Raw genomic sequence first — 26,138 nt, 5'->3', positions numbered from 1 at the left:
TTACACTTTGGTTGAAGGAGACAAGATGAGTGTGTGCACTTCTAATCTTCAGATTCTTCTACTTTATTATGTCTTCTATTGATTTCTTAACAGTCCTTTTGGATTTTATATATTTATATTCCTATTTAGATGCTTAGTGGCCAATGCACATAGTTTAGGGGCCCAGATTTTACCTGGTAGAGTATCTGGAACTATTTTATGAGTTGAAGTCCCCTATTTATGTGCTTTAAATCTTACTCTCTAATGTGTAAGAGAGTGACAAGGGACACAAATATCTCTGTAGGTACCACGTGGAAGTGAAACAGAATAGGTCTGGTGTGAGGAAGGCCTCAAGTCAGAATAATAATGATATCCTTGGAGGTATTACTTTCTCTTTAGATCACTTCAATTCATAACTTAATCAAAAAAGAGGGGAGGAGAGATGTATTCCAAGTGGGAGAAGGTGAGAACAAATGTCAAAAGCCACCATTAGATATTTCTGGGGGGGCTCTGAGGCTCCAGAAACCATAATGTATTACGAAAATAATGTTTAGAAAACATACCACTCATTTCCTTAATACAGGTTCTTGAGAGATGCATCTGAAAAGGTGGCGAAAGGGATGCCTTTGGGCTAAACCTAAGGTATAAAAAAAAAGGTAAATTAAAATTCAATTAACTACTTAGGAAAGAAATGTAGATTTCCCACCTCATACCCTCACCAAAAAAATTTTTATGTGAATTGTGCTGGATATATGTAGAAAAATTTTCTAAATATGCGGACAAAGAAATACCCCCCACCACCACCCACAAAGTGAAATAATTTGTATTCATGTCTGTCTCCCTCACTAGACCCCAAGTGTCTTAATTACTTGTGTTTCTTGTGCCTAGGGCAGTGCTTGGTACATGCAAGGGAGAGTGAATGCTGTAAGAATGATTAGGATGATTGAATGAATCAAAGAGTACATCTTGCCCAGCGGTGGGTACGGGACTAGTGGTGATAGTGACAGTACATCTATTTCGCAATTTTTCAATAGTATGGAATACTCTAGAAATTAGATCAATTCTTTGAAATGAAGCACATCTCCTCAAAATATTTTAATTCTAAAAGAAATTATCAGATTGTAGGCTACCAGCAAAAGCTTACTTAGTATACGATGCTCTGCAATTATAAGAGCATCACACTTGTGTATTAATGCATCTGGGTAATGACAGAAGATGCCAAAAACATATCCAGTTCCTACTTCTGCAGAACTGGCAGGGAGACAGCAATCCTTTCCCTTGCACCAGAGCCCTAAAAATGTAAACTGGAATCTTCCCCTGCTTTGAGTCAGCTGTGAGGGCTCTAGCAGAAAGCAGAGGGATGTAAGCGAAGAGTGAAAGTACGGCAAGGATACAGCAGAGACTGCTATCATGCAAACATTGGTAGGCCTAATGCACAGGAAAGAAAACTGTCAACACAGCAAAAGAAAGATGTTCAAGGAAAACTGCAGGGACATGTGAAAACAAACTTAATAAGATAATAGAGGTCCAACCAGTTTTATAACAGTAAGTATAAAAGACTTATTATTTTGTTTCTTAAAAGAAATACTTAGACTGTCCCCCCACAAAAAAAACTCCCAACTCAAACATACGCCACTTATTAGAGACACATTATTATCCCACAAATATTTATTTAAGGACCTACTATTACATGCCAGGCATTGTGTCAGAGGGTAATGATCAATGATTAAACAAGAGGAAGGTACCATTATTCTCATGGACTACACGTATAGTTGAGAAAAGTGACTGTAGCAAGCAGCTAGCAGATGGCCCCCAGTGATTCTCCCCTCTGGTATCCACAACCTTGTGTAATCCCCTCCCTTTGAGTAACTTGCTTCTAATCAATAGGATACTTCAAGGTTGAGGGGATTATACATAATTAGATTACAGAAGATTCTAATTTCCACTTTGCTAGCATAATCTGTCTCTTGCTGGTTTCGATGAGGCAAATAGCCATGTTAGGAAGGGCTATATGGCAAGAAATTGAAGGTGGTCTTTGGCCAATAGCCAGACGGAACTAAGGGACAACTCAAAAGGGATGGATTGTACTAACAACCACACGAGTGAGCCTGGAAGGGGATTCCTGCTCAGCTGACCCAGCCATGGCCGATACCTTGATTGCAACCTCATGAGAAACTTTGAAGCAGAGGATCTAGCTGAGTGGTTCTGAGATTCCTAACTCACAGAAGCTACAGGATAATAAGTATGTGCTGTAAACTGCTAAATTCCTGATAACCTGTTACACAACAGATAATTAATGAACTGACAGAATCTGTATGTAAGAACAAAGTCTACTAAGTGCTATAATAGGGGCAGTAGGTGTTAACAAAAGCACATGACAAAAGCAACCAACTAAATTAGGAGGCAGAGAGAGGAGCAAGTAAAAAGTAAAGGTTATTAACACTTATTATAAAGTTATAATAATCTGAGTAGTTTGGCACTGCTAAAGAATAGACAGGTAATCAGTGATTCCAAATGGAAAGCCCAGAAACTGAGTCATATATTTATAACAATTTAGTATTGATAGAGATAGTGTTTCAAACCAGCAGGGAAAGAAAGGATTATGTCATAATTGATATTAGGACATCTGGCTAACAGGATTCCTACTCTCATGCTATACAACAAAATTAATTCTGGATGAATTAAAGGTTTAAATGCAAAAACTGAAACCATAAAAATTCTAAAAGAAAACAGAAGACATACTACATAATATGGGGGTAGAAATGCTTTTCTAAGCATAACACCTGTAGGCAGAAGCCATAAAGGTAGAGATTAATAGATGTAAATAGAAAATTTTAAAGTTTTTGTATACCAAAAATACCATAATTAAACAAACTTGCCAACATTGGTAAAACTGCCAACATATTACAGGACTAAAGGCTCAACATCCTTAATTTATAAATCATTTTTACCAATTAGAAAGAAAAAGCAACAAAAGACAAAAACCTGTAATTTACAAAAGATCTATAAAGGGGCTAATAAACATATGAAAAAATGTAACTTCCCTAAGAATCAAAATCAAAGAAATAGAAATTAAAACATATGTACATTTTTTCACCTTTTAGAGTAGCAAATAAAACACTGATGCCCAATGTTGGCAAGTGCACAAGCAAACTATCACTCCCATATGCTTCTAGAAGAATCTAACTGGTATAATCTGTTTAGAGCACAAATTAGTAAAGCCTTAGTGTGTATACCCTCTTACCCAGAGAGTCTATTTCTACCAATTTATTCTAAGGAACTAGTTGTGAATATATGCAAGGATCATTCTACAAATATGTTCATTGTAGTATTGCTTACAATAGTGAAAATCATTTATATTCAACAATGAGTGACTGGACAATGGACTAGCCTGACACTAAAAATGATAACAGAGATGTGTACTTAATGATATGGAAAATGTTCACAATATATTGCCTTTCAAAACAGGTTATAAAATAGTAATATACATCATGACCCAATACGTATTTTTAAAAACTTATATAAATAAATAATGTAGAAAGTTAATTTTTAATGGTTACATTTATGTCTGGATTAGAGGTGACTTTTTTCTTCCTTTTACTTTCTTCTACTTTGCAAATTGTCTATACCATACACATTAGTACTTTTGTAATCAGAAGAAAGCAATAAATGTATTTTAGAAAATGCTTCCTGTAAATATTTAGTACATGACTTTTAAACCTACAAGATCTCAGAAACCTACGTTCATTTACTTTAACTCAATACTTGAAAGATGCCTTTTCAATCATGGTTCCCATTGGCTAATGCCAGACAGTCCTTTATTCATATCCAAAGTCCATGATCTTACTCACTACAATATACATACAGCAATTTCTTCTCTCATTCTAGGCCTAATGGAACCCTGGTCTTCAGTGCCATACTCATCTATGTTTTATGCATAAATACATTAAAAAACCAAATTTTAATAATCTCATCATTTTAACAAAATACAACGGTCATGAATTGTATTTTTTTAGAAATAAACATTTCCCAGAGAAACCATAAATCAATCGTACATCCTCACTTTTGGCCCCTCTTTCTATTTTACTGTAGACACATGGTAAACTTAGATTGATACCTACAATATTAGAGAATATCAGTTATATTATTTTTCTAGAACCTTCCAGTTTGTTAACCAGCAGGCATGAGTTCTTAACCAGAGTTTTTGAGAATGGGCTTCTGGGGCCCATGTATTCCCTGCATTAGTATACAAAGATGCATGTATATGTGCACAAATTAATTTTTCTGGGAAGATAATTTATAGCTTTCATTAGTGACTCTAAAGATTTGGTGACTCTAAAAAGTTTAAGCTCATAATAACTTATACTACTTAATATTACTGCTTAATATTTCATAAGTTTCGAAATAAAATCTTTTGCTATGGCTCTATTTTGGTAAGAGCAACTTCTTTGGTTTTATAATTAGAAAGGCAGCCCATAACCTCTGCCACCAGATGGTATTTAGATTTCTCTTTAAATGTATCTTTCAATTTGTATTATGCTCTTTAAAAAAAGATTTGATGAAGATGTTTTACAACATCTTTAATAGTGTATAATTAAAATAGTCTGAAATATAATCCATACAAAGTCAGACAGATGAAGACAAATAGGTATGTAGTTCTAGAAATCATTGTACAATAATGTACAAGACATTCAACTATATGGAATTCAAAATTCTTATGGAGAAAGGCAAAAGACAAAAGCATATACTATATTAATTCTCAAAACTAAAACCATATAAAAAGATTTTGCTATCAATTTTTAAACTTTTATTGTGAAATATTTATAAATTCATGGGAATTTGCAAAAAATGTACATAGAAGTCCCATGTACCCTTCACCCAGTTTCCCCCAAGGGTAACATCTTGCATAGTACAATATCAAAACCAGGCAACTGACATTGGTATAATCCAGAACTTATTCAAATTCCACCAGTTTTAAACATACACGTGTGTGTGTATAGTTCTGTGCAATCTTACTACACATATAGGTCCATGTAACCACCACTACAATCAATATCCAGAACTATCCCATCACTACAAGGGTCCCTCTTTCTACCCCTTTATTGCCACACCCTTCACCCTTCCCCAACCCCTGACACTTGGCAACTACTTCTCTGTTCTCTGTCTCTATAATTTTGTCATTTCAAGAATGTTATATAAACAGAATCACATAGTATGTAACTTTTTGAGATTAGTTTCTTTCACTCAGCATAATTCCCTTGAGATCCACTGATGTTGTTGCATGTGTCAATAGTTCATTCCTTTTTACTGCTGAGAGGTATTCTGTAGTGTGGATGTATTCAGTTTGCTGAACCTTTCAACCACTGAAGGATATCTGGGTTTTTGCCAGTTTTGGCCTATTACGAATAAAGTTACTATGGACACTTGTGTACAGGTTTTTGTGTGAATCTAAGTTTTCATTTCTCTGGGATAAATGTATAGGAGTGGAATTCCTGGGTCATATAGTGGTATCATGTTTTTTTTTTTTAAAAGGAAACTCCCCAACTATTTTCTATTGTGGTTGTACAATTTTATATTCCCAACAGCAATGTATGAGTGATCCATTTTCTCTGTATCCTTGCCAGATTCAGTATTATCACTATTTTTTAAATTGAAGTATATTTAACTTACAATATTATATTAGTTTCAGGTGTACAGCATGGTGATTCGGTATTTTTGCAGATTATACTCCATTATAAGTTATTATAAGATAATGGCTAATAAGATAATTCCCTGTGCTATACAGTAAATCCTTGTTGCTTATCTATTTTACACATAATAGTTTGTTAATCCCATGCCCCTAATTTGTTCCTCCCCCTCCTCTCTCCCTTTGGGTAACCACAAGTTTGTTTTCTATATCTTTGACTTTGAGCCTGTTTCTCTTTTGCTGATATATTCACATGTAGTATGTTTTAGATCCCACATATAAATGTGATATTATATAGTACCTGTCTTTGACTTATTTCACTAAGCATAATATTCTCTAGGTCCATCCACATTGCTGTAAATAGCAGAATTTCATTCTTTTTTATGGCTGAGTAATACTTCATTGTATATATATACCATATCATCTTTATCCATTCATCTGTTGATGGGCACTTGGGTTGCTTCTGTGTCTTGGCTATTGTAAATAGTGCTGCTATGAACACTGGGGTGCATGTATCTTTTCAAATTAGTGTTTTTGTTTTTCTTCTGGACATATGCCCAGGAGAGGAGTTGCTGGGTCATATGGTAATTCTATTTTTAGTTTTTTAAGGAATCTTCATACTGTTTTCTATAGTGGCTACACCAATTTACATTCCCATCAACAGTGTACAAGGGTTCCCTTTTCTCCACGTCCTCTCCAACACTGGTTATGTGCTGACTTTTTGACGATAGCCACTCTGACAGGTGTGAGATGGTACATCATTGTAGCTTTGATTTGCATTTCCCTCATGCTTAGTGATGTTGAGCTTTTCATGTGCCTGGGGTCAACTGCATATCCTCTTCGGAAAAATGTCTATTCAGGTCTTCTGTTCACTTTTTTGATTGGGGTGTTTGTTTTTTTGATATTGAACTGTATGAGCTGTTTATATACTTTGGATATTAACCGCTTGTTGGTCACATCATTTGCAAATATTTTCTCCCATTGTGTAGGCTGTCTTTTCGTTTCGTTGCTGTGCAAAAGCTTTTAAGTTTAATTAGGTCCCATTTAAAAATTTTTGCTTTTATTTCTTTTGCCTTAGGAGACAAATCCAAACAAATATTGCTACAATTTATGTCAAAGAGTATTCTGCCTATGTTCTTCTAGGACTTTTAAGGTTTCAGTTCTTACATTTAGTTCTTTAAACCATTTTTAGTTTACTTTTGTATATAGTGTGAGAGAATGTTTTAGTATCTTGTTTTACATGTAGCTGTCCAGTTTTCCCAGCACTAACTTGTTAGAGAGACCATCTTTTCTTCATTGTATATTCTTGCCTCCTTTGTCATAGATTGACCACAGGTGCATGGGTTTATTTCTGGGCTCTCTATTCTGTTCCATTGATCTATGTGTCTGTTTTTGTGCCCGTACCATGCTGTTTCTATTACTGTAGCTTTGTAGTATTGTCTGAAGTCTGGGAGGGTTATACTCCAGGTTTGTTCTTTTTTCTCAAGGTTGTTTCAGCAATTCGGGGTCTTTTGTTGTTCTATATGAATAGGATTATTCTAGTTCTGTGAAAAATGTCCTGGCTATTTTGATAGGGACTGTATGAAATCTGTAGATTGCTCTGGGTAGTATGGCCAGTTTAACAGTATTAATTCTTCCAATCCAAGAGCATGGGATATCTTTCCTTCTTTGTATCATCTTCAATTTCCTTCATCAATGTTTTATAGTTTTCAGAGTATAGGTTTTTCACCTCCTTAGCAAAGTTTATTCCTAGGTATTTTATTCTTTTTTATATCATTTTAAATGTGACTGCTTTCTTACTCTCTCTTTGATATTTCATTATTAGTGTATAGAAACACAACAGATTTCTGTATATTAGTTTCATATCCTGCAACCTTACTAAATTCATTTATTAGCTCTAATAGTTTTGGGGTGGAGACTTTAGGGATTTCTATTTAAAGTATCATGTTATCGGCAAGTAATGACAGTTTTACCTCTTTCCTTCCAATTTGGATACCTTTTATTTCTTTTTCTTCTCTGACTGCTGGTGGCTAGGACTTCCAATATTATGTTAAATAGAAGTGGCACGAGTGGGCATCCTTGCCTTGTTCTTGAATTTAGTGGGAAGGTTTTCACCACTGAGTATGATTTTGGCTGTGGGTTTGTCATAAATGGCCTTTATTATGTTGAGATATATTCCCTCTATACCCACTTTGATGAGAATTTTTATCATGAATGGATATGGAATTTTGTCAAATGCTTTTTCTGTGTCTCTTGAGATGATCATGTGATTCTGATCCTTCCTTTTGTTAATGTGGTATATCACAATGATTGATTTACAAATGTTGAACCATCCCTGTGACCCTGGAATAAATCCAAACTTGATCATGGTGTATGACCCATTTTATATATTGTCAGATTTGGTTTGATAATATTTTATTGAAGATTTTTGCATCTATATTCATCAAAGATATTGGCCTGTAATTTTCTATCTCTATAGTATCTCTGTCTGGTTTTGGTATCAAGATAATGGTAGCCCCATGGAATGAATGTGGGAGTGTTCCCTCTTCAGTTTTTTGGAATAGTTTGAGAAGGATAGGTATTAGTTCTTCTTATATGTTTGGTAGAATCCCCCTGTGAAGCCATCCAGCCCTGAACTTTGTTTACTTAGAGTTTTTCTATTACAAATTCAATTTCACTTCTAGTGGCCAGTCTGTTTAAATTGTCTGTATGTTCTTATTTCAGTCTTGGCAGGCTGTATGTTTTTAGAATTTGTCCATTTCATTGGCATATAACTGTTCATAGTATTCTCTTATGATTTATTTTTAATATTTCTGTGGTATCAGTTGTTACTTCTCCTCTTTCACTTATTTGAGTCCTCTCTTTTTTCTTTTCTTTCTTTTTTTTTTTTTGTTGCGGTATGCAGGCCTCTCACTGCTGTGGCCTCTCCCGCTGCGGAGCACAGGCTCCAGACACTCAGGCCCAGTGGCCATGGCTCACAGGCCTAGCCACTCCGTGGCACATGGGATCCTCCCGGACCGGGGCACAAACCCGCGTCCCCTGCATCAGCAGGCAGACTCTCAGACCACTGCGCCACCAGGGAAGCCCTCTCTTTTCTTCTTGGTAAGCCTGGCTAAAGGTTTATCAATTTTTTAATCTTTGTAAAAAAACAGCTCTTGGTCTCATTGATCATTTCTATTGTTTTTATGATCTCTTACTTATTTCTTCTCTGATCTTTATCATTTCATTTTTTCTGCTGACTTTGGGCTTTGTTCTTTTTCTAATTCTTTTAGGTAGTAGGTTAGGTTGTTTGAGATTTTTTCTTGTTTCCTGAAGAAGGACTGTGTTGCTATAAACTTCCCTCTCAGAGCTGCATTTGATGCATCCCAACTTTGGAAAGTTCTATTTCCATTTTCATTTGTCTTTTGAGGTATTCTCTGATTTCCTCTTTTTTTTAAAACTTTTTAAATTTATTTATTTTGTTTATTTTTGGCTGCATTGGGTCTTCATTGCTGTGCGCAGGCTTTCTCTGGTTGTGGCGAGCGGGGGCTACTCTTCATTGTGGGATGTGGGTTTCTCATTGAGGTGTCTTCTCTTGTTGTGGAGCACAGGCTATAGGTGTGTGGGCTTCAGCTGTTGTGGCACGTGGGCTCAGCAGTTGTGGGTTGTGGGCTCTAGAGCACAGGCTCAGTAGTTGTGACGCACAGGCTTAACTGCTCCACAGCATGTGGGATCTTACCAGACCAGGGCTCGAACCCATGTCCCCTGAATTGGCAGGCAGATTCTTAACCACTGTGCCACCAGGGAAGCCCTCTGATTTCCTCTTTGATTTCATCATTGACCAAGGTTTTTTAGCAGCATGTTCTTTAGTCTCCACATGTTTCTTCTTTTCCCATTTTTCTTTCCATAGTTGATTTCTAGTTTCATACCATTGTGGTCAGAAAAAAAATGCTTGATATAATTTCTTCCTCTTAAATTTGTTGAGGCTTGTTTTGTGGCCTAGTATGTGATCTGTCCTGGAGAATGTTCCATGTGCACTTGAAAAGAATGTGTATTCTGCTGTTTTTGGATTTAATGTCCTATAGATAGCTATTAAGTCCAGTTGGTCTGTTGTGTTGTTTAAGACCACTGTTACCTATTGATTTTCTGTCTGGATGATCTGTCCATTGATGCCAGTGGGTGTTAACGTCCCCTACTATTATTGTATCATTATTTTTTATTTTAGCCATTCTGATAGGTGTGTTGTGGTGACACGTCAATGCAGTTTTTAAAAAAAATATTTATTTATTTATTTGGCTGTACCGGGTCTTAGCTGTGGCACACAGGATCTTTGTTGCTGTCTGTGGGAACTTCGTTGCAGCATGTGGGATCTAGTTCTCTGACCAGGGATTGAACTCGGGCCCCCTGCACTGGGAGCACGGAGTCGTAGCCAATGGACCACCAGGGAAGTCCCTGTCAATGTAGGGTTTGTTTTTTTTTTTTTTTCTGTCAATGTAGTTTTAATTTACATTTCCCTAATAGCTAATGAAGTTGAACATATTTTCATGTGTTTTTACATTTAAAGTAATTGTTTTGTTAGGGCTTATGTCTGCACTTTATTATTTGTTTTCTATTTGTTCCCTGTTTCTCATTCTTCTATTTATCTTTTCTTGCACTCTTGTGGGTTAAACATTTTTGAAAATTCCATTCTGATTTACTTATAATGTTTTTTTAGTATATCACTTTGCATAGTTTTCTTATTGGTTGCTTATGCATTTCAATACACATATAACATCACATTCTACTCATCTCAATGTTTTGCCACTTCAAGTGTAAAAACCTTACTTTCATCTAGGTCTCCTTGCCCTCCCTACTTTACAAATACAATTGCTTTAAGTTTTTCTCTACATATGCTAGCACCTCATCAGATGGTGTTATAATTTTTACTTCAAACTAATACGATTTAAGAAACTCATGAGAAGAAGGATAATCCATTTATTTACACTTGTTTTTACCCATTTTGCTCTTTCCTTTCTGAAGTTCCAAGCCATTTTATATTACATCTTTTCTGTTGAGAGAACTTCCTTTAGTCACTCTTTAAGAGTAAGTCAGCTAATGACAAATTCTCTTAGTTTTCTTTCATCTGAGAATGTTTTTATTTCCCTTTCAGTCCTGAATTATACTTTTGCTGGATACAGAATTTGTGGTTGATAGGTTTTTTCCTTTCAGCACTAAAAATGTGCAATTTCCTTCCTTCATGATTCCTCCATGACTGTGAATGAGAAATCCACTGTCATTAAAACTGGTATTCCCCTATGGGTGATGTGTCATTTCTCTCTGGCTGTTTACAAGATTTTTTCTTTGTCTTTAGTTTTCAGAAGTTTCATTATGATGTGCCTTGGTGTGGGATTCTTTGGATTCATCCTGTCTGGGATTTCCTAAGCTTCTTGAACCTGTAGGTTTATGTCCTTAGGCAAATTTGAGAAGTTTTCAGCCATTATGCCTTCAAATACTCCTTCAGTCCCATTCTTTGTTTTGAGGCTCTGATAATACAAATATTAGATCTTTTCTTATTTTCTCCACAGGTCCCTAAGGCTCTGCTAGATGTTTTTTCCCCCCATAGGCCCCTCAGGTTCAGCTAGTTATTTTGTTTTGTTTAAGTCTATTTACTCTGTTGTCCAGATTGGGTAATTTCTATTGTTCTATCTTCAGGTTCACTAATTCTGTGCTCTATCATATTCATTCTGTTATTGAGCTCATACACTGCATTTTTATTTTGGTTGTTTCATTTGGTTCTTTTTTGTATGTTCTCTTTCTTTGGTGAATTTTCTATTTTTTTCAAAAGTATTTGCAATTGCAAACTGAAGCATTTTTACAACAGCTGCTTTAAAATCGTTGTCAGATAATTCCAACATCTGATTCATCATAATGTTCGTGTCTGTTGGTTATCTTTTCTCAATCAAGTTGTCATTTTCCTGCCTCTTAGTATAAAGATTGACTTTTTTTATTGTAACCTGGACATTTGGACATATGTTAAGACGAATGTCCTATTTTACTTTATTTTATTTTATTTTACATCTTTATTGGAGTATAACTGCTTCACAGTGGTGTGTCAGTTTCTGCCCTACAACAAAGTGAATCAGTTATGAATGTCCTATTTTAGCAGGCAGTTACTCCGTTTAGGTTTATCATATACCTCCTGGCCCACTTTTGTAGGCTGTGGTTCCAATAATAATTTAGTTTTCAGGGCCCTCATGGTGCTATTCTGATCTGGTACAGCAGAATACACTTCCCTGGGCCCCTGCTGCTGGGGAGGAGGGCTGGGAGCACACTAGGCAGCAGGTCAGAGAGCACCACCTTGGGCCTACTCTGTGGGCTGCTTGGTGCTGGCAAGGCCCCCACTCAATCACTGCTAGTGCTACCTGCAGGGATGGAAGGCACTTACCTGGGCCATGCAGTGGCACTAGGTGAGAAGGAGGAGACACCAGGCTATGGGGTGGAGAATGCTCCTCTGGGACCACAATCCAGGATGCCTGGTTTTGCTGTCATTTTATAGATTCAATTCAAAATCTTGAAATTTAGCCCCACAACCAGAGAAGACAATGGTACCTCAGTCACATACTGGACATAACTAGTGCTTTGGGTCAAGATCCAAATTTTAATTATGTATTTTCTAGACCATATCAAAAATTATAATAACTAAACATAAACACCATTAAATATATACCATTATGAAAAATATTTAAGGGTTACTTTATAAAAAATACCAAAATATAAAAAACTAGTACCCTTTTACCTAACTTAACAAAATTAATTATTTCTAAATAGTCTAGTGTAGGGGGAGTGCTTGAGGGGAAGGGGACTATCTTTTATACAAAATGGAAGTTTTGAACACTGATTTAAATGAACATGATACAACAAAATTTGTTTTGCAGAGGTACAAACAGGATGGAAGAATGTGATACTGATTCATCAGGAGATGGCAAGCTTTTTCTGTGAAGGGTCTAACAGTACATATTTTAGGCTTTGCTGGCCATACTGTCTCTGCACAACTCTGTAGTTGTGTAAAAGCAACCACAGACAATATATAAATAAAGGAATGTGGCTGTGTTCCAATAAAACTTTATTTACAAAAACAGGCAATGGTCCATAAGTTGTAGTTTGCTCACCTGAGTTACCTCATAAAACCATAAAATTTACAGCCAGAAAGGAACTTTGAGATCACCCAGTTAACATTTTCATTAGTCAAATGAAGATACCACAGCCCCAAAAGTTGAAATAATTTCACTTATTTCACCTGGCTAGTGAATGGCAGCATTCAAACTAAAACTTTAAAGTTGTGTCATTACTTCCAGTCCAGTATTCTGATGCATGGATGTATAATGCTACTGTATAATTAAGGGTATAATTATTGGAACACAGCAGAGTGTACAAATCAATCAGATTTTATTTAAAACTTACAAAATTAATTGTAAGAAAGGTTTTCAGAAAAAGTAAGTTATGCTGAAATAGCATCTTAGATCAATTTGTGAGAGCTTTTAAAATAATTTTTACAAAGAGAGATTACCAATAACGCACAACAAATACAAAATGGAGATATTCAGAGAATGACATTTAGGCAGCCAGGAAAGTGGACTAACTAGTAATGATGCATTTCTTTACTAACATGTGAACTTGTATTACACAAAACAGAAAGTACTTCCTTCTTACCCTGAACACACATGTTTAATATTTATTATCCTAGGTTCACCAAACTTCTCCTTTTAGTCAGACAAAGCACAAATACCTGTTGTTGGTAGACATGGTCACATGCCTCTGCACTGGAACATCTTTGAATACTTCATTTCCAATAGTTGTATGTAATGTGTAAGGTGGCATTTCAGCAACAGATTTAACTCCAAGAGAGTTTCCTTTGTCTCTTAACAGTGTTGGATTAGGTTTTTTGCTGATAGAAAAATCTGAAGAAAATCCTGGTTGTCTGAGGGTTGCTTTTGGTTTTCCTACAAAGTCAGGCATACATAACGGAATCGATTAGCTTCCCAAAACCATGGTTTCATTATGTCACTCCCCTGTCCAAATGTTTTCTGTCGGTCTCTATTCTCAGAACAGTTTGTAAGAATATGAGGAGGTGTCACACCAGTCAGAATGACCATCATCAAAACTCTACAAACAAGAAATGCTGGAGAGAATGTGGAGAAAAGGGAACCCTCTTGCACTGTTGGTGGGAATGTAAATTGATACAGCCACTATGGAGAACAGTATGGAGGTTCCTTAAAAAACTAAAAATAGAACTACCATACAACCCAGAAATCCGACGACTGGGAATATACCCTGAGAAAACCATAATTCAAAAAGAGTCATGTACTACAATGTTCATTGCAGCTCTATTTACAGTAGCCAGGACATGGAAGCAACCTAAGTGTCCATTAACAGATGAATGGATAAAGAAGATGTGGCACATATATACAATGGAATATTACTCATTCATAAAAAGAAACAAAACTGAGTTATTTGCAGTGAAGTGGATGGACCTAGAGTCTGTCATACAGAGTGAAGTAAGTCAGAAAGAGAAAAACAAATACAGTATGCTAACACATATATATGGAATCTAAAAAAAAATGGTCATGAAGAACCTAGGAGCAGGACGGGAATAAAGACACAGACATAGAGAATGGACTTGAGGACACGGGGAGGGGGAAGGGTAAGCTGGGACGAAGTGAGAGAGTGGCATGGACATATATACACTACCAAATGTAAAACAGATAGCTAGTGGGAAGTAGCCGCATAGCACAGGGAGATTAGCTTGGTGCTTTGTGACCACCTAGAGGGGTGGGGTAGGGAGGATGGGAGGGAGATGCAAGAGGGAGGAGATAAGGGGATATATGTATATGTATAGCTGATTCACTTTGTTATACAGCAGAAACTAACACACCATTATAAAGCAATTATACTCCAATAAACATGTTAAAAAAATAAATTTTTTTTAAAAATAAGGAATATGAGGAGATGGTCACTAGAGGGTCGGTCAGCAGGGGATGAGTAGATTGGTGTGTATTTAGCAGATGAGGTTCTTCAAAACGTGGCTTCATCTGCTAGGCTAGCCCATTACTTTCCCTCTACTCACCAAGTAACGTGGTGGCAGTCACCTCACATTCTTACAAATGCAGCACACTCAGCCATTATCTCAGTCCTCCCATCTCTTCTCCATCAATTTAAATTCTTCCAACTGTTAGAGGTCTGGGTTCAAGTCTCCCCTTTGCCATGAAGCCCTCCACTGCCATTCTCACAATGATTGCTCCTTTGTCTAAAATGCTCCTTGTGGCATTTGGGCATCAACTCTTTTCTACCATCATTGAACTATTTCTTGAGAATTTAGTTTTAGAAATGATTATAAGCTCCTTGAGATAAATGATCAGTAAACACAGGCTGAGTTGCCTATAATACCTTTATGTACTATATAATTCACGTTTTTCTGAAAATAGAGGATTTATAGTAAAAGACATGATTTCCTAAATAAGACATTAACTTAGAGGTTCTTGGTTCATCCAACATTCTAGATGAGCCTTTCCCCCAAAATAAAGAGTAAAACCACACTTTGCCATAGTAAGTTTAATTAAAATCTATGCTGAGTTATTTCACACTGTATAATTACTTTACTTAATAAGTCATGCTTATCATGTTCACTTAATTTCAAATGGAAATACTATCTTCAGGACTTCTCCCTTGACATATGAATATTAACAAATAAAGGTGTTTATCATGAATACAAGCAATATTTCCATCTGACAGTATATTCATAGACAGGCTTTAAAATTTTAGCATGTGAAAAGATCTTACCTTCTAGAAAAAATGGCATGGTTTTCTTTACTCTCATCTGACAATTAACTTGCCGACCAGTTTTCCTTTTAGAACTCCTCTGACGAGCCACAAGCTGAGCAATTCTTGCAGTTTCTGTGCAGGCCACGGCATAGCAGGTAATCTAATTATGAGAGGCAAGGCAAGAGGAGAAACATTTCTCAGATTCACTGGTACCTAAAGGCTGATTTTTCAAAGTGCATCTTTGTGTGTTTATATGTCCCAAATCAAGCTGTATGCAAATATTCATGTCTCTCTCTCTTTGATAATGTTAGAGCTAAATTATATTTTCTGCAAGAGAAATCAAGCATAGTCCGGCACACTGAATAATTTCTCCTCAAATTGAAACTTTCACTTATTCCTTAAACAGGTATTTATTAAGCATCTAAAATGTGCTAGGTACTGTAGGATTAACAAATGAACCAAACGAAACCTGTGATTTGCATATATTATCTCATATAATTTGTGAGATATATTTTATTCCCATTTTACACATGGGAAAACAGAGGCTCAGGGAAGTTAAGCAAACTTCTCAAGCCACACAGCTAGGCTATCTCTCTGAATTCAAAGTACACACTTGTAACTGCTATTTGTATTTAGTGGTCTCCCAAAGACCACTAAATCCTAGTCTTGCACTGCAATGGATTAGCTGGGTGACTTGGGGCAATCCAGTTTACTTCTAAAATCTTAGTATTATCAGCTGTAAAACAGGGAAGAGCTTAGATCTGGGGTTTTCAAACTGTTCAATGGAGCCACAGAATTCCATGGAGGTGCCTCAGGACTGTGAGGGCAAGACAGGGTAAGCAGAGGCCTGGACCCTCTGGCACCTACTTAAAATACAGTAGCTCAGTTTTTTATCTTTAAAAAAAAAATGGTGCGATATATAGGATATTTGAAAAAGGATTTGAAAAAAGAATGTAGACTGTTGAGATTAGACTATCTCTAGAGAACCATCTAGTGTTAAAGTCTTTGATTCTAAGTTGAAATCTAGAACAGGAAAGCAGTGAGGCTTTACACCACAAGCCAAAACATGTTCCTATTCTTTGGCCCAGTATTTCCATTCCTGAAAATGTAAGAATATATTTCAAAAGAAGAAAAAGTTACATACCCAAATATGTGCATTAGGGGTTATTTTAATAGTCAAAACCTGGAAACATTAAAAATGTCCAAAATAGGAGAATAAAGAGTTGAGTGAATTATAGCATAGTAAGTATATGAAGCATTACTAAATTATTAATTAATTCATTCAGATATCTGATCATTTATACATTCAACACATATTTATTAAACACCTACTGTTAGGGGTAAAAAAAAAAAATCCCTTATCCTCAAGAAACTTATAAAGGAAAGAGAGGCAAAGAGACTAAACAGAAAACATTATGTCATGTGTAATACTGGATGTATTACAAGGGGCCAAGCAGACAGAAAGGAGGGCTTAAATCTGTCTGGGAGAACCAGGGTCACTGAAGAAAGTTTTATTATTAATATAATATTTAATTAGTTTATACCTTCTCATTATATAAAATTTATTACAGATTACATGAACCTCTGACCACTCTCCCAATCCTGGGCTCCTTTTCTCCTCTATCCACTGCCTCCCTACCCACCCCCCTCCCAAGAGGACAACTATTATAATTTTTGGTGAGAAATACTCCAGACCTGTTCTACATACTTACATATATAGAAATGTACCCTGAAAAAGGTACTGATTGTGGGGATGGGTGCCTTTCTGTCTTGGATGGTGGTTTGTCCATATCTTTCATACTGTACATTAGGCAGAAACCAAGAAGTGAAACTTTTGGGTCATAGAGTATATGCAGTAAAAAATTCACTTGCTACCACCTAATCGCCCATGTTATATATAAAATATTCTTCAAGAGAAACTAAAGGATTTAAAATTGTAGAATAACATGATCACTGTTACTAAAGTGTGAAGGTGAGGAACAGGCTAGGGACTAAAGACAGGGATAACAGTAGGGAGGACTCTGTAATAACCAAAAGTGATGATCAATCAATTAGAGGCTGAACTAGGATCCAGACAGTAGGAATAGATAGGAGTCAGGTCAAATGATGAGAATTTTAAAGTGTCTACTAGATTCCGTAATCAGGAAGTCATTAGTGACCTAGGCAAAAACAGCTGTAGCAAGTCTATAATGAGTGGGTATGACATTTAGGCAGTTAAGGTCTCCAGTACATTTAGTTTGGACAGTGAGACTGGGTAAAGTTTAACTTGAAAATTTTTAATTTAATATGGTTAAAACCTTATTTTTACAACGGAAAGAATTTGAGGGTAAAACAAAAGACATGAGAATCTTGGCTGTGCTGTGTATGCTGTTCTCTCTATCACTACCAATCTTGGCTAGTGCTTTTCACTTTGACTTCTACCCTAATTATGAGATTGGAAGTGCAAGACAGGCAATTAAGAATTGGTTTGACTCTTCTGAAACACACAATTACCTTCTTACCTCTCCAGATCTACTAGTCTCTATCCTGACAACTGCTGGCACACTTCTCAGATAGGCTTCTAGCGTAGGATAACCAAATTGCTTGAAGGGGATCCAGTCTCCAGTTAAGGATCTGTACTCTCCTTGGAGCCGGGGTAATGCTATTCCGCTCTTATGAGACTGTAGAACAGCTCGTAGCATTTTTGAAACCAGATCTGCTTCCAGCATCTTCACCTATAAGAACACAGTGGAAGGTTACTATAATGATGCATCAGTCTGTGAATTCAAATATATTTTCAGAGTTTACACTTGTTTGAGTATTTCATAAATTGCTATTGAATACTTTCTGTACTATTACAATACAGGGAAATAACTGCTATGGTAGAGAAAAGCATGGAATACTATGAGAACATTAGGGAAGTCAGGAAGGCACAAAGACTAGCCCGGGGAAGGACAATATCAGGGAATGTTTCCCAAATGGGAGGAGGCCTGATGGAGTCCTGAAGGACAAGATGCAATCGGCCAGGCAAGGAAGCAAAGGGTGTGTGTGGGTGGGGGTGGGGGATGGGGAGAGGTATCGGCCCCAAGTAGAGGGAACGGAAAATTCAAAAGGCACAGAGGTGAGAGAGAAGCACATGGCTGGTTCTGAGAACCCCAGGCAGTTAAGTGGCTGGACATGAATGAACAAAGGTTCTAAGCTGAGGACTGAAAGATGGGGATGGGAGAGGTGAGAAGAAGCAGACCCAGAAGAGACTACTGGATATGCTAAGATGTTTGCATTTTTGCCAAAAGTAATGTGAGACCTTGGAGGGATTTTAAATAGCAGAATAAAATGATCAGCTCTGCATGTTAAGAAGATCACTCCTCAGTAGCAGGGAAAATAAACTAGAAGGAGAAAGATAAATGAGTTGTAAGAACTGAAGATATGGAAGATCTGAAAACAGGGCCTTGGGAAAAAACAAAAGATCAGTATCAGAGGTAATTAGGAAGTGGAATCAACAGGAACTGATTAACTGGTTTGAATTATGAGAGAGGCCCCAGATTTCTAGCTAGAAGCGTGGTGGATAGTAATGGCCCACACTTAGGTGGGGTAGAGGCAGGTTCGCAAGAGAGGAAGGGAGTGAAATCGTTCTGGACATATGGAGGTTGGGATGCTTTTAGGGCAGCCACGTAGTTATATTCATTAGGAACTTAGGTTAGAAATCTGAACTGCTTATAGATTTGTTGGCCTTCAGCATATATGTGGTGTCTGGTGTCCAGGGAGTTAAAAATAAGGTTAAGGATGGACTGCTATGGAAGGCTGTCATTTAAGAGATGCGCAGAGGAACAAGAACCTATAAAAGGCTAAGAAAAAGGGACCAGAGAGATAGAAGTAGAAAAGGCAAAGTCACAGTGTCATACAAACAAAAAGAGGAAAAAGCCAAAAAGAATGGCATATTCAAAAATGTCATATGCAATAACAGACAGGTCAAGTGAGAGAAAAAAGAAAAGTGACTAATAAATTTAGGTACCAAAGAAATCCATGGGGACCTTGGCTAAGGATTTTCATTGATCAGTAACACGCATTTTTCTAGATTAATCACTCATATTTTCTTTGGACTAATGGTAAAGAGAATGAAGATAAATTCAGAGAAGGACATCCAAGCAGCCACGAAAAGTAGATTTAGCCTTTCATTACAGGAAGGAGAAAGGCAAGCCATGGACAACTTGCTAATTTTTCCTTCAACAGTGCTATCCGATAGAACTTTCTTCCCTGGTGATCCAATGGCTAAGACTCCGCACTCCCAATGCAAGGAGGCTGGGTTCAATCCCTGGTCAGGGAACTAGATTCCACACGCCTCAACTAAGAGTTCTCACGCTGCAACTAAAGATCCTGCATGATGCAACGAAGATCCTGCACGTGGCGATGAAGATCCTGCATGCGGCAACTAAGACCCAGTGCATCCAAATAAATAAATAAATAAATATTTTAAAAATGAACTTTCTGTGATTATAGAAATATTTTATATCTGTGCAGTCCAACATGGTAGCCACTAGCCACATGTGGCTACTGAGCACTTGAAATGTGGCATGACTAAGGAACTGAAATTTTAATTTAAATTAAATAGGGCAAGTGGATACTATATCGGACTTCACAGAATTCTAGACAATCTTGCTTTCTCTGGTTTAGAAACATAAAGGAAGAACAGCATACAGTTTTAGCAATTTCCTCTTTTGTCCATTTAAAAAAGGAGACAAAATGGCTCATTTGCAGGTGCTCTTGATTATAAATATAATACTCAAAAGATGGCAAAGTTTAAATGGTAAATAACCTAAGTATGCATTATGTACTTGGATCTACTAAACATTAACTTTTCAAATTGTCACCACTAGCACCAATGGCATTTAATTAATACTATTAATTAAACAGTAAATTAATTAAATAGTAAATAGTCTAGGAAAGTCCTATACTAGGTCTATATTCTCACTCTATAGACAGAAAGACATACACACACATATATGTATATATACACATATATTTATATTAAAATATGTTTATATTAAAATCTTCATTTAGGTATAATTTACATAAAATAAAATACTTATGTGTAGTGTTTATTGAGTTTTGAAAGCACATATATACTATGTAATCATCACCACAATCAAGATCTAGACATCACCAAAAATGTGGGGTGTACTATATATGTAAAAGTAAAATGTACAACCACAACAGCACAAAGAATGAGTGAAAGGAACTGGAAGTATACTATTGGAAGGTTCTTATACTATACATACAGTAATATAATATTATTTCAAAGAGGAATGAAATAAAGAGATATGTTGTAAAACTTATGACAGCCACTAAAATTTTTAAGAGGCATAACTAATAAGCCAGTAGTAGTACAGGTAAAACAAAATAGAAATTCAATAAAAAACTAGGTAGAAGTAAAAAAAAAAAAGTAGGAAAAAAGAGAAAACAGAAACAAAAAGAACAGAAAAGGCAAACAGAAAACATCTAGCAAAATGATAGATTTAAAGTCAACCATACCAGCAGAAGCAAGAACTACAATCCTGCAGCCTGTGGAACAAAAACCACATTCACAGAAAGATAGACAAGATGAAAAGGCAGTGGGCTATGTACCAGATGAAGGAACAAGATAAAACCCCAGAAAAACAACTAAATGAAGTGGAGATAGGAAACCTTCCAGAAAAAGAACTCAGAATGATGATAGTGAAGATGACCCAGGACCTCGGAAAAAGAATGCAGGCAAAGATCGAGAAGATGCAAGAAATGTTTAACAAAGATCTAGAAAAATTAAAGAACAAACAAACAGAGATGAACAACACAATAACTGAAATGAAAACTACACTAGAAGGAATCAATAGTAGAATAACTGAGGCAGAAGAACGGATAAGTGACCTGGAAGACAGAATGGTGGAATTCACTGCTGTAGAACAGAATAAAGAGAAAAGAATGAAAAGAAATGAAGACAGCCTAAGAGACCTCTGGGACAACATTAAACGCAACAAAATTCGCATTATAGGGGTCCCAGAAGGAGAAGAGAGAGAGAAAGGACCCGAGAAAATATTTGAAGAGATTATAGTTGAAAATTTCCCTAACATGGGAAAGGAAATAGCTACCAAAGTCCAGGAAGCGCAGTGAGTCCCATACAGGATAAACCCAAGGAGAAACAGGTCGAGACACATAGTAATCAAACTGGCAAAAATTAAAGACAAAGAAAAATTATTGAAAGCAGCAAGGGAAAAATGACAAATAACATACAAGGGAACTCCCATAAGGTTAACAGCTGATTTCTCAGCAGAAACTCTACAAGCCAGAAGGGAGTGGCATGATATACTTAAAGTGATGAAAGGGAAGAAACTACAACCAAGATTACTCTACCTGTCAAGGATCTCATTCAGATTTGATGGAGAAATCAAAAGCTTTACAGACAAGCAAAAGCTAAGAGAATTCAGCACCACCAAACCAGCTCTGCAACAAATGCTAAAGGAACTTCTCTAAGTGGGAAACACAAGAGGAGAAAATGACCTACATAAACAAACCCAAAACAATTAAGAAAATGGTCATAGGAACATACATACCGATAATTACCTGAAATGTGAATGGATTAAATGCTCCAACCAAAAGACACAGGCTTGCTGAATGGATACAAAACCAAGACCCATATATATGCTGTCTACAAGAGACCCACTTCAGACCTAGGGACACATACAGACTGAAAGTGAGGGGATGGAAAAAGATATTGCATGCAAATGGAAATCAAAAGAAAGCTGGAGTAGCAATACTCATATCAGATAAAATAGACTTTAAAATAAAGAATGTTACAAGAGACAAGGAAGGACACTACATAATGATCAAGGGATCAATCCAAGAAAAAGATATAACAACTATAAATATATAGGCACCCAACATAGGAGCACGTCAGTACATAAGGCAACTGCTAACAGCTCCAAAAGAGGAAATCGACGGTAACACAATAATAGTGGGGGACTTTAACACCTCACTTACACCAATGCACAGATCTTCCAAAATGAAAATAAATAAAGAAACAGAATCTTTAAATGACACAATAGACCAGATAGATTTAATTGATATTTATAGGACATTCCATCCAAAAATAGCAGATTACACTTTCTTCTCAAGTGTGCACGGAACATTCTCCAGGATAGATCACATCTTGGGTCACAAATCAAATCTCAGTAAATTTAAGAAAACTGAAATCACATCAAGCATCTTTTCTGATCACAACGCTATGAGATTAGAAATGAATTACAGAGAAAAAAACGTAAAAAACACAAACACATGGAGGCTAAATAATACATTACTAAATAACCAAGAGATCACTGAAGAAATCAAAGAGGAAATCAAAAAATACCTAGAGACAAATGACAATGAAAACACGACGATCCAAAACCTATGGGATGCAGCCAAAGCAGTTCTAAAAGGGAAGTTTATAGCTATACAAGCCTACCTAAAGAAACAAGAAACACCTCAAATAAACAATCTAAACTTACACCTAAAGGAACTAGAGAAAGAAGAACAAACAAAACCCAAAGTTAGAAGAAGGAAAGAAATCATAAAGATCAGAGCAGAAATAAATGAAATAGAAACAAAGAAAACTATAGCAAAGATCAATAAAACTAAAAGCTGGTTCTTTGAGAAGATAAACAAAATTGATAAACCATTAGCCAGACTCATCAAGAAAAAGAGGGAGAGGACTCAAATCAATAAAATTAGAAATGAAAAAGAAGTTACAACAGACACCGCAGAAATACAAAGCATCCTAAGAGACTACTATAAGCAACTCTATGCCAATAAAATGGACAACCTGGAAGAAATGGACAAATTCTTAGAAAGGTATAACCTTCCAAGACCGGACCAGGAAGAAATAGAAAATATGAACAGACCAATCACAAGTAATGAAATTGAAACTGTGATTAAAAATCTTCCAACACACAAAAGTCCAGGACCAGATGGCTTCACAGGTGAATTCTATCAAACATTTAGAGAAGAGCTAACACCCATCCTTCTCAAACTCTTCCAAAACACTGCAGATGAAGGAACACACCCAAACTCATTCTATGAAGCCACCATCACCCTGATACCGAAACCAGACAAAGATACTACAAAAAAAAAAATTACAGACCAATATCACTGATGAATATAGATGCAAAAATCCTCAACAAAATACTAGCAAATAGAATCCAACAACACATTAAAAGGATCATACACCATGATCAAGTGGGATTTATCCCAGGGATGCAAGGATTCTTCAATATACACAAATCAATCAATGTGATACACTATATTAACAAATTGAAGGAGAAAAACCATATGATCATCTCAATAGATGCAGAAAAAGCTTTTGACAAAATTCAACACCCATTTATGATAAAAACTCTCCAGAAAGTGGGCATACAGGGAAACTAACTCAACATAATAAAGGCCATATACAACAAACCCACAGCAAACATCCTTCTCAATGGTGAAACACTGAAAGCATTTCCTCTAAGATTAGGAAGAAGACAAGGATGTCTACCCTCACCACTATTATTCAACATAGTTTTGGAAGTCCTAGCCACGGCAATCAGAGAAGAAAAAGAAATAAAAGAATACAAATTGGAAGAGAAGAAGTAAAACTGTCACTGTTTGCAGATGACATGATACTATACATGGAGAATCCCAAAGATGCCACCAGAAAACTACTAGAGCTAATCAATGAATTTGGTAAAGTTGCAGGATACAAAATTAATGCACAGAAATCTCTTGCATTCCTATACACTAATGATGAAAAATCTGAAAGAGAAATTAAGGAAACACTCCCATTTACCACTGCAACAAAAATAATAAAATACCTAGGAATAAAACTACCTAGGGAGACAAAAGACCTATATGCAGAAAACTGTAAGACACTGATGAAAGAAATTAAAGATGATACCAACAGATGGAGAGATATACCATGTTCTTGGATCGAAGAATCAGTATTGTGAAAATGACTATACTACTCAAAGCAATCTACAGATTCAATGCAATCCCTATCAAATTACCAATGGCATTTTTTACAGAACTAGAACAAAAAATCTTAAAATTTGTATGGAGACACAAAAGACCCCAAATAACCAAAGCAGTTTTGAGGGAAAAAAACGGAGCTGGAGGAATCAGACTCCCTGACTTCAGACTATACTACAAAGCTACAGTAAGCAAGACAATATGGTACTGGCACAAAAACAGAAACATAGATCAATGGAACAAGACAGAAAGCCCAGAGATAAACCCACGCACCTATGGTCAACTAATCTATGACAAAGGAGGCAAGGATATACAATGGAGAAAAGACAATCTCTTCAATAAGTGGTGCTGGGAAAACTGGATAGATACATGTAAAAGAATGAAATTAGAACACTCCCTAACACCATACACAAAAATAAACTCAAAATGGATTAGAGACCTAAATGCAAGACCGGACATTATAAAACTCTTAGAGGAAAACACAGGAAGAATGCTCTTTGACATAAACCACAGCAAGATCTTTTTTGATCCACCTCCTAGGGTAATGGAAATAAAAACAAAAATAAACAAATGGGACCTAATGAAACCTCAAAGCTTTTGCACAGCAAAGGAAACCATAAACAAGATGACAACCCTCAGAATGGGAGAAAGTATTTGCAAATGAATCAACAGACAAAGGATTAATCTCCAAAATATATAAACAGCTCATACAGCTCAATATTAAAAAAACAAACAACCCAATCCAAAAATGGGCAGAAGACCTAAACAGACATTTCTACAAAGAAGACATACAGATGGCCAAGAAGCACATGAAAAGCTGCTCAACATCACTAATTATTAGAGAAATGCAAATCAAAACTACAATGAGGTATCACTTCACACCAGTTAGAATGGGCATCATCAGAAAATCTACAAACAACAAATGCTGGAGAGGGTGTGGAGAAAAGGGAACCCTCTTGCACTGTTGGTGGGAATGTAAATTGATACAGCCACTATGGAAAACATTATGGAGGTTCCTTAAAAAATTAAAAATAGAATTACCATATGATCCAGCATCCCACTACTGGGCATATATCCAGAGAAAACCATTATTCAAAAAGACACATGCACCCCAATGTTCACTGCCACACTATTTACAATAGCCAGGTCATGGAAGCAACCTAAATGCCCATTGACAGACTAATGGATAAAGAAGATGTGGTACATGTATACAATGGAATATTACTCAGCCATAAAAAGGAACGAAATTGGGTCATTTGTTGAGACGTGGATGGATCTAGAGACTGTCATACAGAGTGAAGTTTGTCAGAAAGAGAAACAAATATCGTACATTAACGCATGTATGTGGAACCTAGAAAAATGGTACAGATGAATTGGTTTGCAGGCAGAAGTTGAGACACAGATGTAGAGAACAAACATATGGATACCAAGGGGGGAAAGCCGCAGTGGGGTGGGAGTGGTGGTGTGATGAATTGGGCAATTGGGATTAACATGTATACACTGATGTGTATAAAACTGATGACTAATAAGAACTTGCTGTGTAAAAAAATTAAATTAAATTAAAAAATTAAAAAAAAAAAAAAGGACTACATACTGGGGAATTCCCTGAGGTCCAGTGGTTCGGACTCTGTGCTTCCAGTTCAGGGGGCCCAGGTTCATTCCCTGGTCAGGGAACTAAGATCCCACAATCCTGCTGCACAGCCAA

General features: G+C 36.4%; 1 protein-coding gene across 3 annotated transcripts in view; it reads right to left on the bottom strand.

The window, feature by feature from the left end:
* Positions 1-26,138, bottom strand: part of TDRD7 (tudor domain containing 7) — an 89,446-nt gene that overhangs the window by 48,886 nt on the left and 14,422 nt on the right. For 2 of the 3 annotated variants that reach the window (XM_012533659.3, XM_033431160.2), the window contains 4 exons: positions 17,944-18,156; positions 15,461-15,602; positions 13,410-13,623; positions 543-616 (listed from right to left, as the gene is read on the bottom strand). In XM_012533659.3, the coding sequence (XP_012389113.1) occupies positions 543-616; positions 13,410-13,623; positions 15,461-15,602; positions 17,944-18,150 (637 nt within the window). In that variant the 5' untranslated portion in view covers positions 18,151-18,156. Of the gene's footprint in view, positions 1-542; positions 617-13,409; positions 13,624-15,460; positions 15,603-17,943; positions 18,157-26,027; positions 26,127-26,138 lie in introns of those variants that run through there. The other variant, XM_033431161.2, reaches the window with a different exon arrangement.

Source organism: Orcinus orca, chromosome 6 (genome assembly GCF_937001465.1).
Source record: "Orcinus orca chromosome 6, mOrcOrc1.1, whole genome shotgun sequence".
Lineage (NCBI taxonomy): Eukaryota > Metazoa > Chordata > Mammalia > Artiodactyla > Delphinidae > Orcinus > Orcinus orca.
The sequence above is the reverse complement of the archived record's forward strand: the minus strand, read 5'-3'. Positions and strand labels throughout refer to the sequence as shown.